Raw genomic sequence first — 16,082 nt, 5'->3', positions numbered from 1 at the left:
CTGAGATACATATCAATTACCATTTATTAAGGTGTAGCTAACTAAAGTTATGCAAATAAAATAAATAAATAATTTGCATTATTTGATTTGCCTACCTCTAAAGGGGCGTAATAAAAAATCCTGTTCTAAAGATGATGCAATTACCTGATGGCATGGCAGGGTAAAATAATTATGCATGCGTTGCGGATTTCATTATGTTTATGCGTTGTGTATGTTACCAGCAATCTGTACACTTCAGGTAGTATAATTCCGAGTCTGTTTATAGGAAATATTGATTGTTGCTGGCCATTGTGATAAATGGGGTGCATTTTCTGTTCAAACTGAGGGAAAAGGTAACTACTTCTGCCATGGGGGGAGGGGATTTGGGGGGGGGAGGGCTCATAACAATTTTATACTATTATACAGATTGCCGGTGTGACCTACGGTTTATCATCACAGCGTCCCCTTTAAAAAAGAGTGTGTAAGTAAAATCTGCTTCATTATATCGTATGCAGAAATGAAAGGTTTAGAGTCTTTGAATTTGTAAATATAAAGCCTCTTCAGAGACGGTGTAGTTACTTTATCCGCTTATTTGGTTTTTATACCCTACATTGGACTGGACTAGAGCATCATTGCTATAGAACAAAATAAGTACTTTCTGTTAAAGTTCTCATAAGTGGTTGAAACCGTAGAGGCCCAACGTACACTTGCACGATTATAGAAAATTGTTGAAATGGAATAATCTAATTTGCGTTCTCATTAATACTAAACCGTTTACCGAGGCAGTTTCAGATAGTTAATCGGATACTTTTGGTGAACTATATATTATAGAGGGGCTTGTTACAACAGTTCTGACCATTTTACTTCCATTTGATTATTATTATAGAGATAAACAGAATAAGTAGAATAAGAAAAGCCCGAAACTAAAAGCGAAACCAGTTATATCTGTATCGTTCATTAATAATCATACAAAAAAGGTAGATACAGGAAGTTCAGTAAGTTCATACTAAGTAACTAAGTTCATTTAATGGGAGGCATGAAATTGTTTATTTTTATCTTAGGTAACAATATACCTGTAATATTTAACTTATTTTTTTCTGAATGCGCGGTTTTTGCACACGAATCCATTTTTGATAGGTACTAATTAGTCACAACATTGTAATTTTTATATTGTAACGTGATTTATAAATTCGGGTTCGATTTATATCAGTATTTATTAAACAAAACTAAAACACTATAAAAACTGTACAATTTATATCGACTATTTATATCACACACTTCGCAATTTATATTTCCGTAAAACTGCTTGCGATGTTCGGTCCGCAACCATTTATACACGCAAGCAATGTAAGTCAAGAACACTCGCGTAATTACCGGATAAGTCTGGAATATTCCTATACAAATCCCACTATCGCGCGCGTAGAAAATTCCAGAGCGCCAAAGGCGACGTCATGTCTGGACGTTTCCGTTACAATATTATCATTTTGCTTCGTCCATAACGCGTTCTGTGCGCTATTTTCGCTCATTGAGCGTTTTCGATATTCGTGCGTAACATATACAAAAGAAGGCGATCGACAAGGATACACAAGGAAATAAGCCACAAGGAAGAACCGTTGAAAAGTAAAAGGAAAACTAGGACAACTAAGCGAATTTCATAATCACGCAAAAGACTCGTTATCTTTAATGAATAACTAATGTTGCTGTATAAGACGAACAATTCTATGATATTCATTAGAAGGTACATAAAGTAGGCCTTAGTTAAAGGAAACTTTTGTTTGAATGTATATTAGAAGAAATCAGAGTTTTTATAAGAAATTAAATTAAGAAAAATCCTAGTAGAAGGGAAGATTTGCCTAACACAACAAAGAGACGTAGGAAATTAGATAATTTTGCTAAGGAACGAGAATTATTAAGAAAAGCATTTAATCATGGTAATCTGTGAACGCGGCAAATCGTATCGTTAAAGAAATAAGTAGGTTTATATAGTAGCATGTAACAATATTTTAGAATATAAAATCGACTACAGACACCGTAAGCGGCGATGAAAATTTAGAGAATTAAAGTTCAAGTATAGTTCAGTTTCAGATAGTAATTTAATAGTTGACAAAATGTCCAAAAAATTAGATTTAAAAATAGCGTCAGGTCTTATTCCGTTAATGGATAATTCTGAAAGTTCAGCAAAACAATTAATTGATGCGACAGAATTATATCAGAGTATGCTTGATGCAAGGGGTAATGCGCTGCTAATTAAATATGTTTTAACAATTTTTTTATTATACCTGAATCACAATCTCCGTTTTAAACACTCAAATGCGTGCGAAAAAAGGCCTTTAAAACACACGTGCTTTAAAGTTGCTAAGTAACGATACTTCAAGTATGACTTTTGAAACTGTCATCTGGATGAAATAAAAAATCCTCTTAGGTCGCTTTCTGTAAATGCAGAACATTTCTTTGGCTTTTGTACCTATCCTAGGGTTGAAGCTTTCACAAACGCGCGTAATTTAGGGTATGCTTCCAAATCTGTTCCACTTTTTAATCGCAGTATTGCTTTGAACTTTTGAATGAATGCACCAAAATATAGAAGATTTAAATACCTTTGACATTTCCTTCCTATATGCCAGCATTAGCGATGTATGTAAGACTGTATTCGTAAGTAACTTCCTATTCGTCCATGGAAACAACTTTTCATATTCTTTATAATAGGCTTTACTGGATTGGATTTTACACCTACCAACGTTTGTTTAGATTTTACAACAAGCGATTTAATGGACGGTGTATTATCTTTTTCAACGGAAATCGTTTAATTCACAAAGACGATGATTTTTATAAGCAAACGTCAAGTGACATTTCCATGGCAATCGTGAAATTACGAACACCCAGCCCACTTAATTAGACATGTATTCGAGTATAACGTCAATATGATTTCATTGTATTTCCTATTTTTAAATTATACTGCAGGTATAATAAAAAATACTATAAGATACACGTGTATAATTGGTTTTTAAAGCACTTGCAACGTTAAAGGCACTCCGCTTTGCGTCGTGCCCTTAAACTCGTTGCGCGTGCTTTAAAGACTTGATTATACACTTGTATCTTAATATACTATTTTATTATCCCTGAATCACAATCTCCGTTTTAAACACTCAAATGCGTGCGAAAAAGGGCCTTTAAAACACACGTGCTTTAAAGTTGCTAAGTAACGATACTTCAAGTATGACTTTTGAAACTGTCATCTGGGTGAAATAAAAAATCTTCCTAAGTCGCTTTCTGTAAATGCAGAACATTTCTTTGGCTTGTACCTATCCTTTGGTTGAAGCTTTTACAAATGCGCGTAATTTAGGGTATGCTTCCAAATCTGTTTCACTTTTTAGTCCCAGCAATAAGTGAAGTTTTGAATAAATGCACCAAAAGATAGAAGATTTAAATACCTTTGACATTTCCTTCATATATGCCAGCATTATCGATGCATTTAATACTTTATTCGTAAGTAACTTCCTATTCATCCATGGAAACAACTTTTCATATGCTTGATAATAGGCTTTACTGGATTGAGATTTTACACCTACCAACGTTTGTTTAGATTTTACACCAAGCGATTTAATGGACGGTGTATTATCTGTTTCAACGGAAATCGTTTTATTCACAAAGACGACAATTTTTATAAGCAAACGTCAAGTGACATTTCCATGGCAATCGTGAAATTACGAACACCCAGCCCACTTAATTAGACATGTATTCGAGTATAACGTCAATATGATTTCATTGTATTTCCTATTTTTAAATTATACTGCAGGTATAATAAAAAATACTATAAGATACACGTGTATAATTGGTCTTTAAAGCACTTGCAACGTTAAAGGCTTTGCGTCGTGCCCTTAAACTCGTTGCGCGTGCTTTAAAGACTTGATTATACACTTGTATCTTAATATACTAGTTTAAATGGTAATATCGCATGAATTGGATACCTGTTGAAATGCGTACATATTCTATGGATTGGTGAATTATGCTATCTGGCACAGCACAATAAAAGGTAATTGCAACTGTAAGTAGGAACACGAAAGTTTAATAAACCTAAAAGTATCAAAGAATCAACCTTATGATTATGAATTAATTTATACAGAAAAGTCACACTCTTCCTGTGAGAAGTCGATCTGCTGGTGGCCACGCCGAGCAGACCTCATCCAGGTTTGATCTTCGTAATATTCTCTTGAGAGGGTCCTTTACAGAGTGGATTAATCCTTTCGAATAACCCTCAAACCAATCCTTCGCGATTATAAGATGACGATTCTACCATCATCTGACTTTCTGAGCTTATCCCAAGGTTTCATGCTGGTTTTTTCAATTTCTTTTTTGTTATATCTGGTAACAAAGACTGATCAACTATTAAAAGGTTCGTATCAGCACTTAGGAACCCCCACCATCTGAATGTAATAATTTGATGCGGAGTGGATCCTTTTCTTTCGCCCGATTATAAACAAACACACCCCAATCCGTTCATATCCGAGGTCTTCCTTACTAGTCTTGTTCCAATTACACATCCCATCAACTCCAACTTTGGAATGCTTGGCTTACTGGGACTTCTCTTTTGTAACGGAGCTAATCTTGCTTTCAAAAGTAACAATTAACAAATCCATGTTTTTTGCTATTTTCATTTGTCCAGAACAAAGCAGCAGCACAGGCATCTTGAAAAACGCCTTCTCTCGTGGTATGAATGCATCCTTCAAGACAGGTAGGGACGATAACCACAGACGAAATTCGTTTACTGTCTTTCCATCAACTTTAACTTCCCTTGGAATAGCAATTTTGCATGGATGGTGACCAGGATGGTGACTGAAGAAGAGTATCACATCGAATCGAACGCTTTTGCTACTGTCGAAAGAATACATCTCTGCGTAACGTCATCTTCATACTTCGTTTCCTCTGTTCCATTTCAAGTCGAGAACTGACTTTTCTGGAAGGGAACTATTTGTGAGAATGACGTCAATTTTGGCAGCTCTCTTAATGGCACAGCGCAGTATGTAATTTCGACAATGGCAATTTCTCTTTATTGTTTACGTTGGTGATGACGAGCTGGAGAAGTTTCCGAACATAAACTTGAAGCGGCAGGCTCGTTTGGCCATATTGTACTTTTAGCGACTCAACGGCAAGGTGGTCATTAGTCTCTGTTCCAATTTCCATGCACTGCAGGAAAGTTCGAAACCTGTCTATTGCGTCTAGATTAACCTCATTCAATTTCGTCCGTAAGCTCTTGTCATTTAGAAGACGAGTGCAAATTAATATTTTAAAATTTCAGCCACGTTAAGCCATTATTAGTAGGTTTTTGTTTCCTATGGTAATTTAAAACGAGCATTAAAACTTCAAAGCCATGTAGGTTTACGCCGATATCAGTTTTGATAAAAGACTTTTTGCCGACCTGTGAAATTCCAAGAGTAAATGGGGGTTAATTAGAATTTATAAATATTATCCGGCAAATTAAGTAAGTATAATCGCTCGCTAATCTTATGAGATGCAGAACAGCATCCGATTAAATGGTGAGTAGTATCAAAAGAAGCGCTCTTAATTAATTTGAATTTTAAGACCAATTACAGATTTTTCGGACGTCAGCAGGCTGCACAATTAAATAAAGAAGTTTTAATTTTTGGATGTAGATAACCGAATACGCTGTGTCGGATGGAAAACCGTCGTTCTCTCTATGGCATAGTCGAATGTTATAAAACTTAAATGCGTTGTTTAGAGGGGATTTTTGCTTTTTGCATTTTCACAAGTGGCGTTTCATAAGTACCCTCATTTTGAGCTTGTTCGTAAATTTATTTTGCATTAATACCGTTTAATTTTTGCTTTTACATTCAGTTCACCAAACCGTCTCTACTGCTTTTGCATTTCCTTGCACAGTCATTTCTACCGTTCCATTTTATTGCAAGGTAAGCTTTTTGCTACTTCATTTCATGTTCCATTACTTATAAGGGGGAGGGGATATTGTTTCTCTTTCCTGCATTCGCCTGCCCGTAGAGGAAATTAGTGGGAAATGCACTTAAATCTATTATTGATAATACGTTGTATTATCCACTAAGAGTCTAAAGGCGTCATTAATGTGGCCGAAAGTCTCGATTTTGAAATGCGCTTTACATATAAACGACAGTGTCGGGATCTCAAGATTTTTTATATGTACCAACCCGTTGCTATCAATACTTTTTATGAGTTACCAAAGAAACGAAAACGGAATTTTTGGAACTCCCGAGGCCAGGAGTTACAGGAATCACTGGCATTTCGGGTTAGAGGGTTGATTTCCGAGACCATCGGCAAAAGGCTACATAGAAAACAACATTCAAAATTAATAAAACGTAACAGTCAAATAAATAAATGGACTTCATTTTGATAATTAGACAAATTGTACGTTTCGTTTGCCAAAATTAATTACTGGCTTGAATGATTGATTAAAGCTATCATTTCAGTAGGAGTTGTTAATGAGTAAACTAATTGATAAGAGTGTTGTAATAAATAAATCTATCGTTCCGGCATATTCCTGGGCTTGAAAACGGCCATAGGGTAAGTAGATAATGTCCCTTTAATGAAGCAAATAAATAGTAAGGGTGGACTGGATTGTAATGAAAAACAAACGTTTCCTAATAAAGAATGACGAGAGGGGTTAATTAGGGCATTCAGAACGCGCGAACTTTTACTTTTATTTGTAATTAATCAAAAGTGATCAAGATTTGCACTTTCGCTCTATAAGCTGTTTGCCGAATTGCGTACGTTGCGCTAAAGTTTTATCTTGATCTTTAGGTGTTTTTATCTCAGTGCTTGTAAAATGGTAAAGTACAGGCGTCAAAACGTATAAACTGAACGCTTGTTTGGGAAGTACTCAGTAACTTCAGTAAATATGGTACGAGATATCCGGCAGGACATAGTGGAATTAGGAAAAGATATTTTTTAATTAATGGCCAATATTTATGATAAGATTAAAATAATTAACAATTGTAGATTAAAGTCTGGAAACAATAACGTTCAAGTAAAATTATGAATGAAAATTAGTTATTGATTATATGCGACTTGTGGTAAATAATAAAGCGGATAGGAAAATTAGTGACTGTTCCAATTACCTATCAACAAATTTGGTATATGTCTTATGTAAATTAAGTAGAGTATGGCAAGAAGCTTGATGTTAAGAAATGTGATGAGATTAAAGAAAAACCTGCATTAAAAGACAATAAACCTGTGTCAGATAGCCGTAGCAAATATGTAATTATTTAAGTTTTTCATTGTCTTAAGCAACCCGAATTTCCCTTTGTATGATTTATTAGGTAAGGATAATGAGAACAGTTCCCAGTAAACGGGGATAGTTTATCTCACTGTCGTGAAAAGGAAACCGCAATTACATTTTGATACCCAAGGAGGGCCGCCCCAAAGAAGCGCCATTAGATACTTTGACATCTTTGTCTTCAATTTCAAGGGAAATTTCAGTCGGCAATACCTTGACTGATTGGTATCATTTCCATAATTGAGGCGCGCTTTATCAATCTTTACCGGGTCATGGTACCTAAAAAGCACAAGTAGTTCAGTTTGTAAACCTATGCACTTTTTTTTGTTTTTATGACGGTGTTAGTAGTTATTTGCACCTACAAGTACAACATATGTATATTCCGCTCACATATTACAAAATCAAGCATATATTCAATGACTTGTCAAAACCGAGAGTAAATTCAGAAAATCATGAGTAATTACATACCTGTCACAAGCAATATACCAATCATTGGGTTGATCCAAACTTGTCATTACTGGAATTGGAAGCGCCGTTAATCCAGCGAAAATCCAAACAGAAAGTATAATCATAATGGCAAACTTCTTCGATAATCTTGGTTTCAGTGGCCACATAATGGCAATATATCGATCCAGACTAATTGCCAACATAGTGTAAGCACTGACAAATACTGACACGGCTTGCGAGTAATTTACTACTGGACAAAGTAACGAACCGAAGGACCAGTACTGTTGAAGGGATGAAACAGAGGTGAACGGCACACAAAATATAGTTATTAATATGTCGCCAATCGCCAAGTTCATTATAAAATAGTTAGTCACTGTCCTCATCCTTGATGATGATAAAACTATATAACATATTATTCCGTTTCCTATGACAGCTACCAGAAATATAACACTGTACATTATATAAACGGTAATTTGAAATTCTGGTGACTCTATTGGGTTACCCGACCCTTGTGGATCGCAAACTAATTCGGTGTAATTAGAGTCATTTCCATATTGATAAAACGTAGAATTGGGTTCGTATGTAAATGTTGAATTTTCCATAATTAATGCCATAATAGCTTTTACCATGCAAAAGTAATGCTTATTTGTCACACGTACGTAATTCAAATACGGTAAATCTATGCTACAAGTGGTTGTGAGAGCTTTCCAGAGTAGCGCGCGCGATACTAAGGCTTTAGAAGATTCGCAAAGCTCCAGTTTTGTGAAAACGCGCCGACGCTTATTTTCATTTGCGGATCATTATAATAGCAATTACAGACTCTTTATCATTATGTATATTATAATTTACGGTTAATGTAAAAAATGGCACGAGTAATAAAAGTAATTTCTTTTTTGCTCAGGTAATTTGTCTATGTTTCCCAGAAAAATTGGAATAACACAGTTTTCAAGATTAATTTTCTATTATTCCCTGAAAGATATGTATTTTTTGTATTGTCTGCGCCTATCTACAGTTGAATCCGATGGATTCATACGAAGCGAACACGTTTGTCTGGCAGAAATAAATTATTCTTCAAGTAAAAGAAAATTGCTTCCAACCACATTTATTTCAGACTTTGGAAAGGAACAGCAATTTACATACGAGTCGCGTTAAAAGGTAAAGAGGGATGCACCTGCACGACGCAGTTAGACGGATGTGCCATGAACTTTCAAGCAAATCTTATAACTGAATTCTAAGTCACGTCGCTGCAGGCGTTAAAGTAAAAGTTATGTAACAGGTTTATTCGTTTAATAAGTTGAATTTAAATTTGCAAAATCCAATCAACTAACGATAAATTTACCTTACGATAATATTTGTTATACATGTACTTATTTATACCCACGTACAACATGTACTCCTAGAGTAGTTACTTATTAATGATGGCTTGATGATTTTTGTAATTACAATCGATCAAAATGGGGCAGTCATTTTAAGTCTAGGCAAAAAGTAATTTAACTGCGCACTTACATTCCCTGCATGCCCTTTCTTACTCTTGAAGGATAAATGCAAATTTTAACATGTCAATCGTTTCTTACATTCTTTTCGTATTTTCACCCATCTTTTCAAATACTATCATCGTTTGCGTTACTCTGTTTCCGTCGCCCGTTTGATTTTTCTTTTATTCGCGTTTTCCATGCGTATATGTGTACCTCTCATAATATTATTGTATATACATCTTGTATATACAATGATAATATCTCTTCCGCGTTTCAGAAATACATGCGTAGCCGCTCGTGTTTCATTTTTCAGGTACTCACGTATTGCTCGGTATTTTCTATTTGTAGCGTAACAACTAAGATAAATGGAGCGTTGAAGAAAGTTTGACGAATGGGTCCCGCTGCGTAGGTCTTTATGGGGAACCTTTAATCCTCGTAGAGAAAGAAATTTTGCATAGCAATTCGTAGCCCATGCCCTACGGGAATTTTGATTACTTGGGTAAAAAACAGCCAACCTTCGCTTCTCCTGCCATTCTCTTCTGCTCTAGCTGTTAACCCTTGACTCCCGTACCTTATCACGGAAGTTTTTTCATTGAGTTGTTCCTAGCAACTCAACTGTCTCGTCTCTTGTGGTTAGACCTCCTTCTCAGAAATCCCATTTGGATTGCCGGCATATAGTAAAAAAATATAGTAAAATAAAATGGGAGAAATGCATTTTAGATTGCGTAATATTGATTTCTTCGTTAAACTTTAAAACCGAATCTATGTAAATCGAGTGCGGTATTTTTCAATCCCGTAAAATGTTGGAGACGAAGCCGTATAATGGAAGTATACGAATGAATTGTCAGCCGCGTAATCTTACGTGATACGTTATTGCGAAAGTTGAAGTTAATTACCGAATTTCAAGGAGAAACTGTGCCACCATTTCGACGAAATGTTTGTCGTGGGTGCTTTTTAAATTCATCGTGGGTTGCCAATAGTGGTGTATTTATTCAACAAGGGAACTTCGTTGTGCAGCGGAATGCGAATACGTTAGTTTCTTAATACATGTCCGAACATTTTAGTTCAATTACTTCAATATTTAATGTGAAGAAAAACTAATTGTTACAGTAAAAGTTTTACTAATGCCGTAGAGAGTAAAATTTATTTTCTATAAATCTGTAAATGTAACTAACTTGGTCCAGCGTGTACTCATACATACATATTGTTGAAAAAAATGGAAAAATCTCGACCTCAATTTTTCCTTATTAAAAATTCATAAAGCTAAAGCTCAAAATTGAGAAATGGTCACAAATACTACTTTATTTAATGTACCAATTAGTAAGTCCGTAATCCTTAACAAAGGGTTTACTTAATTGGCTAAAAAATTAATAAACCAGAAATGATATAAAGACTATTCCATCCTACAGATCTACTTTACCCTACAAAATACCAATACTGAATCATCTTCCTCATGCAACTATAAGCCATTAAAATATGACATAATTACATTGTGTAGATTTTTCTATGAATCTATTCCATAGGAGCCCTGGTGTTGAACTGCACATTTCAAATTTTGATCAACGTAACGCTCTACTATCGGAACCGGAAAAATAATTCCAAATAATCAGAAACAGGACTAAGGAATGATATAACGCAGGTTGGTCGGTCAGGTACGATGTGATAAGAAACTACATCTTCACTAAAAATTCGCGAAACGAAAACTACATTGTAATCATTGTATCAACGACAATTTTTCTAATGAGGTAGTAATTAACACCATGTACGCGTTGCTATATATCTGAAAGTTGTTTCCATTTACCCCTTAGGAGCCCTAAAGGTTTATTTTCGAGCAAAATTAAAATGAGACATTTTAGGTTTAATATTAGGCACATTCCCAGCAGACAGGCAAGGACTTGTGTTTGCATTAGTTTGTTTATGAGATTTTGCGGAAGGGACGCCTGCTATCTTCCGAACGTGGAAGTGGGTTTTGGTGACCTATTCCAATAGAAACGTAAATTAGAATTAGATGCCGCATATGATGACAAAACAGATTTTTTGCAAAGTTTGCAGCACGAACTTTACGCTACCTCGATTTGCTTTGACCAGTCGTTGGAACATCTTTTGATATTTAAATGAAGCGGAGTAAATCAATGCGGAGTCTGTGGATAAGCGTCGTTTTTACTTTACCTTATCGTTGTTATAATTAAAATACGGTTAAAATACGAAGGAGAAAATAGATAATTTTGTTTTAGGCACAGTGTGCGAATTTTGATTAAAATTTAACTATGTACCAATTCGCTGGATTACATCAGATACACATAGCTGGTTCGCGTTTGGAATTTTGACAGCAACGTACTTTCACTTCAGACATTAAAAGGGATGGTAATCTCTGTGCTCATTAGGGTCGTAGAAATTCTTTAAACCTTTGACGTATAATGATCTAGGTTGTGAAACATGGACGGTTTAATCCGACTAACCTATCCCTATAACTAAGGCGATATTACAGCATTACATTCAGGGAATAAGCTTTATTGACGATAAAGCACATTCTGGGGAAACTACAGTAGATTGCAATTTTAGGGATTTGCCTAAAATAAATTAAACTATAACCGTATCATAATTGTGATTACTCAATTATACTTCAATTATGTCAGCTGTGTTGAAGATTAAATGATGAATTGTGTTCACACATAATTTTAAATTGGATTGGTTTGGATAAGGCTAATAGGTAATAGGAATATAATACTAATCCGCTAACACAAATCTGTATAGCATTAATTAATCGGATTGTCAATAAAATAGAAACGAACGCTTTATGTTGGTGTAAATTGCAAGTAGGCTGGATCGAAATAGTTATTTGTACAACTCGAGGTACAACTAGTTTTGAAAGTGAAACTTTTTTTTCTTGAATTTGCAGTTTGATTAATGAGGGCGATGCCCGAGCAGTGTACGGAAATATCAACGTGATAGAAGACCCCCCGCTCCGCAAAGGGCACTGCTGGACTGCCGAATTGGGAAATTTCACCCCGACTAGTTGGATAAGTATAGTTAACAGTAATTAGATGAGTGGGTTACAGTAACAACCTCCGATTAAATCCAGATTACATTCGTTGGGTGCGCCCTTAAAAAATTTGTAATTTTTGGATATAAATAACCGAATATGCTGTGTCGGTTTCCATGGCATAGCCGAATTCTCTATAAGGTAAACGCTTAATTTAGCGAGGATCTTTTGGCATTTGGTGGTTTACCGAAACGTATGTAAGTTCCACCGAAACGTAACATCTTTTTCCTTTTGAATCTCTTGCATTTGGTGGTTAACCGAAACGTGAGTTAAACCGAAATGTACAATCTTTTACTATTGGTGTCTTAACCGTATCTTTCTGCCTTTTTTTTTTTTTTTTTGATAGGCTATTCGGGATCAAAGCCCATAAGCCACGTGGGGGAATACAAGAGTGTGCTAAGGAATCACAGGGCCACACACTTCACGATTCGGGGCCTATCGAATCGACTTTGAAATCACACAAACGATTAATCAGCCATCGGAAAATGGGTTGTATCGCACAAAGGAAAGGGGGAAAACCGGATAGGAACTCTCGTATTCTCCATTCAAATTTTTAATTTGCATTCAATTATGTATTCAATTATTGCCTTATATATATTAATGTTATTAGTTTGTAAGATTTGTACCATGTTCGTAGGAAACATAATACCAAGTTGTGTCAGTTTATTGTATAATAGCTTCCGTTGGACTTCATATTGACTGCAGTTTAGGAAGATATGATTTAAATCGGCTTCTATGTTCCCGCACACGCACTCCGGAGACCCGATTATTTTTGCCTTTTTCAGTTACATTTTATACGTACCGTATTAAATTTAAATGTTTTTCATAAAATCATCTTGCATTCAGAGTCTAATTTTTTGCGTTTACAGTAAGTGTGCCACACCGTATCTCTAGCTTTTGTTGTTTCTTGTACGGTAATTCCTACCGCTACGTTAATTGAAAGGTAATCTTTTTGCTACTTTTTGTTTCGTTGATTATAAGGGCGGATAGTGCCTCGCTTCTTACATTCCTTTCTCGTAGAAACTGCTACCAAATCCGATTATTTACTGTTCTCGCTTAGGTGCGCTAAGTTTGTTTTAGAATGCCCTAGTAGCCGCCCGCTGCTTGCCTTTTAGAATTCCTGGGACCGCCGTTCTCCATCGCCGACCGCATCTTATTCAGAAGCAAGAGAGACAGGAAACTTTCCTGATTTCCGTATTTACAACATTACTACGTGAAATTCATTCGAATGTACTGCACACCCATCAAGTCTTTAAAGCACGCGCAACGAGTTTAAGGGCACGACGCAAAGCGGAGTGCCTTTAACGTTGCAAGACATTTCTATTTGTTTTGCCGTATTCTATTTTTATGAAACATGTTTCACGTTTCGTGTTTCATGTTTCACGTTTCATGTTTCTTTGATGTGCGACCTGCCTTAAGGCACAATGTTTCAAGTGTATCCGAGATACCGGTATCCGGGCGACTGTATCACCTTGTAAAAGCGGGCCAAGTTTTCCCTCGGGGATCCGTGGGGGATGGGCCGCACCGCGTTGCATATTGTCGTTCCTTCTTAACTGTTTATTCAATCCATTGTTTATTAACCTTAAACCTCTACTTTGCACACTTTTTGCGACGGAAATAGCTTCCTTTTCCCTTGGTAAAATAATAAGGATTTTTCAACTATTTTTTTGCTTGAGTGGGGTATTTCTGTTTTTGTTTAATTAGAAATTCTATATCTCCAACTGATTGATTTTTTTTTATATACGAAAAAAATTACTGCGATATACAATACTTATATTTACTAGTATTTCTCATAAAAATATGTGAAAGATGCGGAGATGATTACAATCGCCCTAAACTCCCGTGATTGTGTTACCTGCTTGCACCTATAATGGAAATTTTTTTCAGTTCCAGTTTGGTTGGAAATAAGCCCCTTTTTTTAAATATAACATCCTGTTTTTTTGTATGTTTCAATACAAACTAAAAAGGTTTAAAAATATTGGTAACTATATATTCAAAAATAAAAATATACACAGGCGACGACATGCACGTTACCGTTTAAATCTTAAAGTTAAAGTAAAAACACCAAGTATCCACGTGGTGTGTAGCGCACAATTAAGTAGTCCTGCTACTGACTGGATCGCGAAAGAGGCATATTCTTTGAAAGATCCATAAAGGGTGCAGTGTTCCTCGCGCAATAACAACATTTAGAAAACCTAATTGTAATTTCATAATGGAGATTCAGTGTAACTTTAAAGGCATAATACTAATAGGAACGGAAAGGGTAGAAGTTCATTAGCATTCGATTATTACAAACTTCGTTAAGTTTTGAAATAGGCGGGGAGTTGCGAGAAGCTCATCTCTTAAAATAATTTTCGAACAACTTATCCCCGGTAGAATTGGGCATATTCGACCTTAACAGCAAACATTATTTGTCGCTAAACGTAAATTATGTGATTATTAAATTATTAGATAGGTAGCTAACAAATCCACGTTGAAAACTTCGTGCCCTACAAGTTCTAATAACTTGATGGTTTCTGTGATGAATTTAATTACGCTTAAAGTCGTATTCTCGTAGACAAATTAAGCAATTTCAGTAATATAGTCAGCACCACAACTTTCTGCGTTTATTACCGTACTCCTTGTTAACATTCTAAATAAGCACCAGTTAAATGACTTACACTAAGATTCTTAGATGGGTACAGTAACGAAGATAATCGTTTTATCAAGAATTTAAATAAGTAATGTTAACATTCTGGTATTGAATAATAATTTGGATAATTATCAGAGAAATTGCTTTAAAAAGATGGCATAGTACAATTTCATGTACAGTACCTGAGAATTAACCAAATAAAAAAGAAAGCACGTCGGCACAATAAAAAGCAATATCGAAGTTTAACAGCAACATAATATATTAAATGTTTCCCCAGAAAGTTGAGGTCTTGACAGTCGACTCACTTGTAGAAATACTGTAGGCTCCAACCGATAACCTAAGTTTTAGGGTAATTTTTTTTTTATTTTCTAACTAATCTGCCACATATCCCTTTGCTACTGCGTCACTTTTCCAATCGCCGTACCTTTTAAGCATCCTAATGTCGGCACCATTGTCTGCCAAAATTGTAGCAGACATCCTTTGGAATGAATGTCTCGTTCAGTTCAGCATTTGTTAACTCCAAGTACTTTGCAATACTCCTAGGAATCTGTCCAAATGTGTTGATTCCTACGGGATTGCAGGTGCATTTACCGTTATTATAAAACAAAAAGAAACTTTTGAATTTTACAATACTTTGACCGCAAATTTCTATACTTTGGCCTACAACACCTACAATCATATTACTTTGACATATTGAAACCCTACCTTCAAAAGAAAATATTTTTCGTTTGGCGCCTTTTACCGTTATTTACTCCTTTGGGAATACTTGCGATTTTTCTGGTACTCAACCAATGGAACGACATTTATCTAACAGCATCCATCGACACTCGGGCTGTATGGGCTCCAATCTGTTGGAACTAAACAATGATTCATCGTCCTCTCAACTCAGTTCTAAAGAAGTTGTTTTGCATATTCACATAACGATGAGCTGTCGCAGTCGTAGTGTTCCCGTCTTCCTCAAAAGTAGGGCCCTATGACACCAAACGTCCCGATGCCGCACCATACCACAAGCACTGTGTCTGTGTCCATTTAGATGAAAATGAGCATCGTCGCTCATTATCAAAATCGCTTATTTTCCGAAATTTTCCAAAAATAATATATTGGAGTTAGTTAGGGCGTTCTACAGTGACTTTATAGGCACAGTGGCGACAACCCGGTACTCGTTTTTGATTGGAAGTTGGTTCCGATCGCCATATTGGAGCAAAATCATGGCTATTCGTGATTTACATTACCGTTTGAAACTGTTTT

General features: G+C 35.7%; 2 protein-coding genes across 2 annotated transcripts in view; one reads left to right on the top strand and one right to left on the bottom strand.

Moving 5' to 3' along the window:
• Positions 1 to 7,650: 7,650 nt before the first annotated feature.
• Positions 7,651 to 8,379, bottom strand: LOC116166983 (RYamide receptor-like). The gene has a single exon (XM_031482210.1). The coding sequence runs from the start codon at positions 8,311 to 8,313 to the stop codon at positions 7,651 to 7,653; it is 663 nt and encodes a 220-aa protein (XP_031338070.1). The 5' UTR covers positions 8,314 to 8,379.
• Positions 8,380 to 13,626: 5,247 nt separating this feature from the next.
• LOC116166982 (collagen alpha-1(V) chain-like) overlaps positions 13,627 to 16,082 on the top strand; it is a 6,465-nt gene continuing 4,009 nt past the window's right edge. The window contains exon 1 of the mRNA XM_031482209.1: positions 13,627 to 13,652. Within this exon, the coding sequence (XP_031338069.1) occupies positions 13,627 to 13,652 (26 nt within the window). The remainder of the gene's footprint in view (positions 13,653 to 16,082) is intronic.

Source organism: Photinus pyralis, unplaced genomic scaffold, assembly GCF_008802855.1.
Source record: "Photinus pyralis isolate 1611_PpyrPB1 unplaced genomic scaffold, Ppyr1.3 Ppyr1.4_LG3b, whole genome shotgun sequence".
Lineage (NCBI taxonomy): Eukaryota > Metazoa > Arthropoda > Insecta > Coleoptera > Lampyridae > Photinus > Photinus pyralis.
The sequence above is the reverse complement of the archived record's forward strand: the minus strand, read 5'-3'. Positions and strand labels throughout refer to the sequence as shown.

Excerpts from the sequence above, each read along its gene's own strand:
- LOC116166983 (XM_031482210.1), bottom strand. The coding sequence starts at position 8,313 with ATGGTAAAAGCTATTATGGCATTAATTATGGAAAATTCAACATTTACA.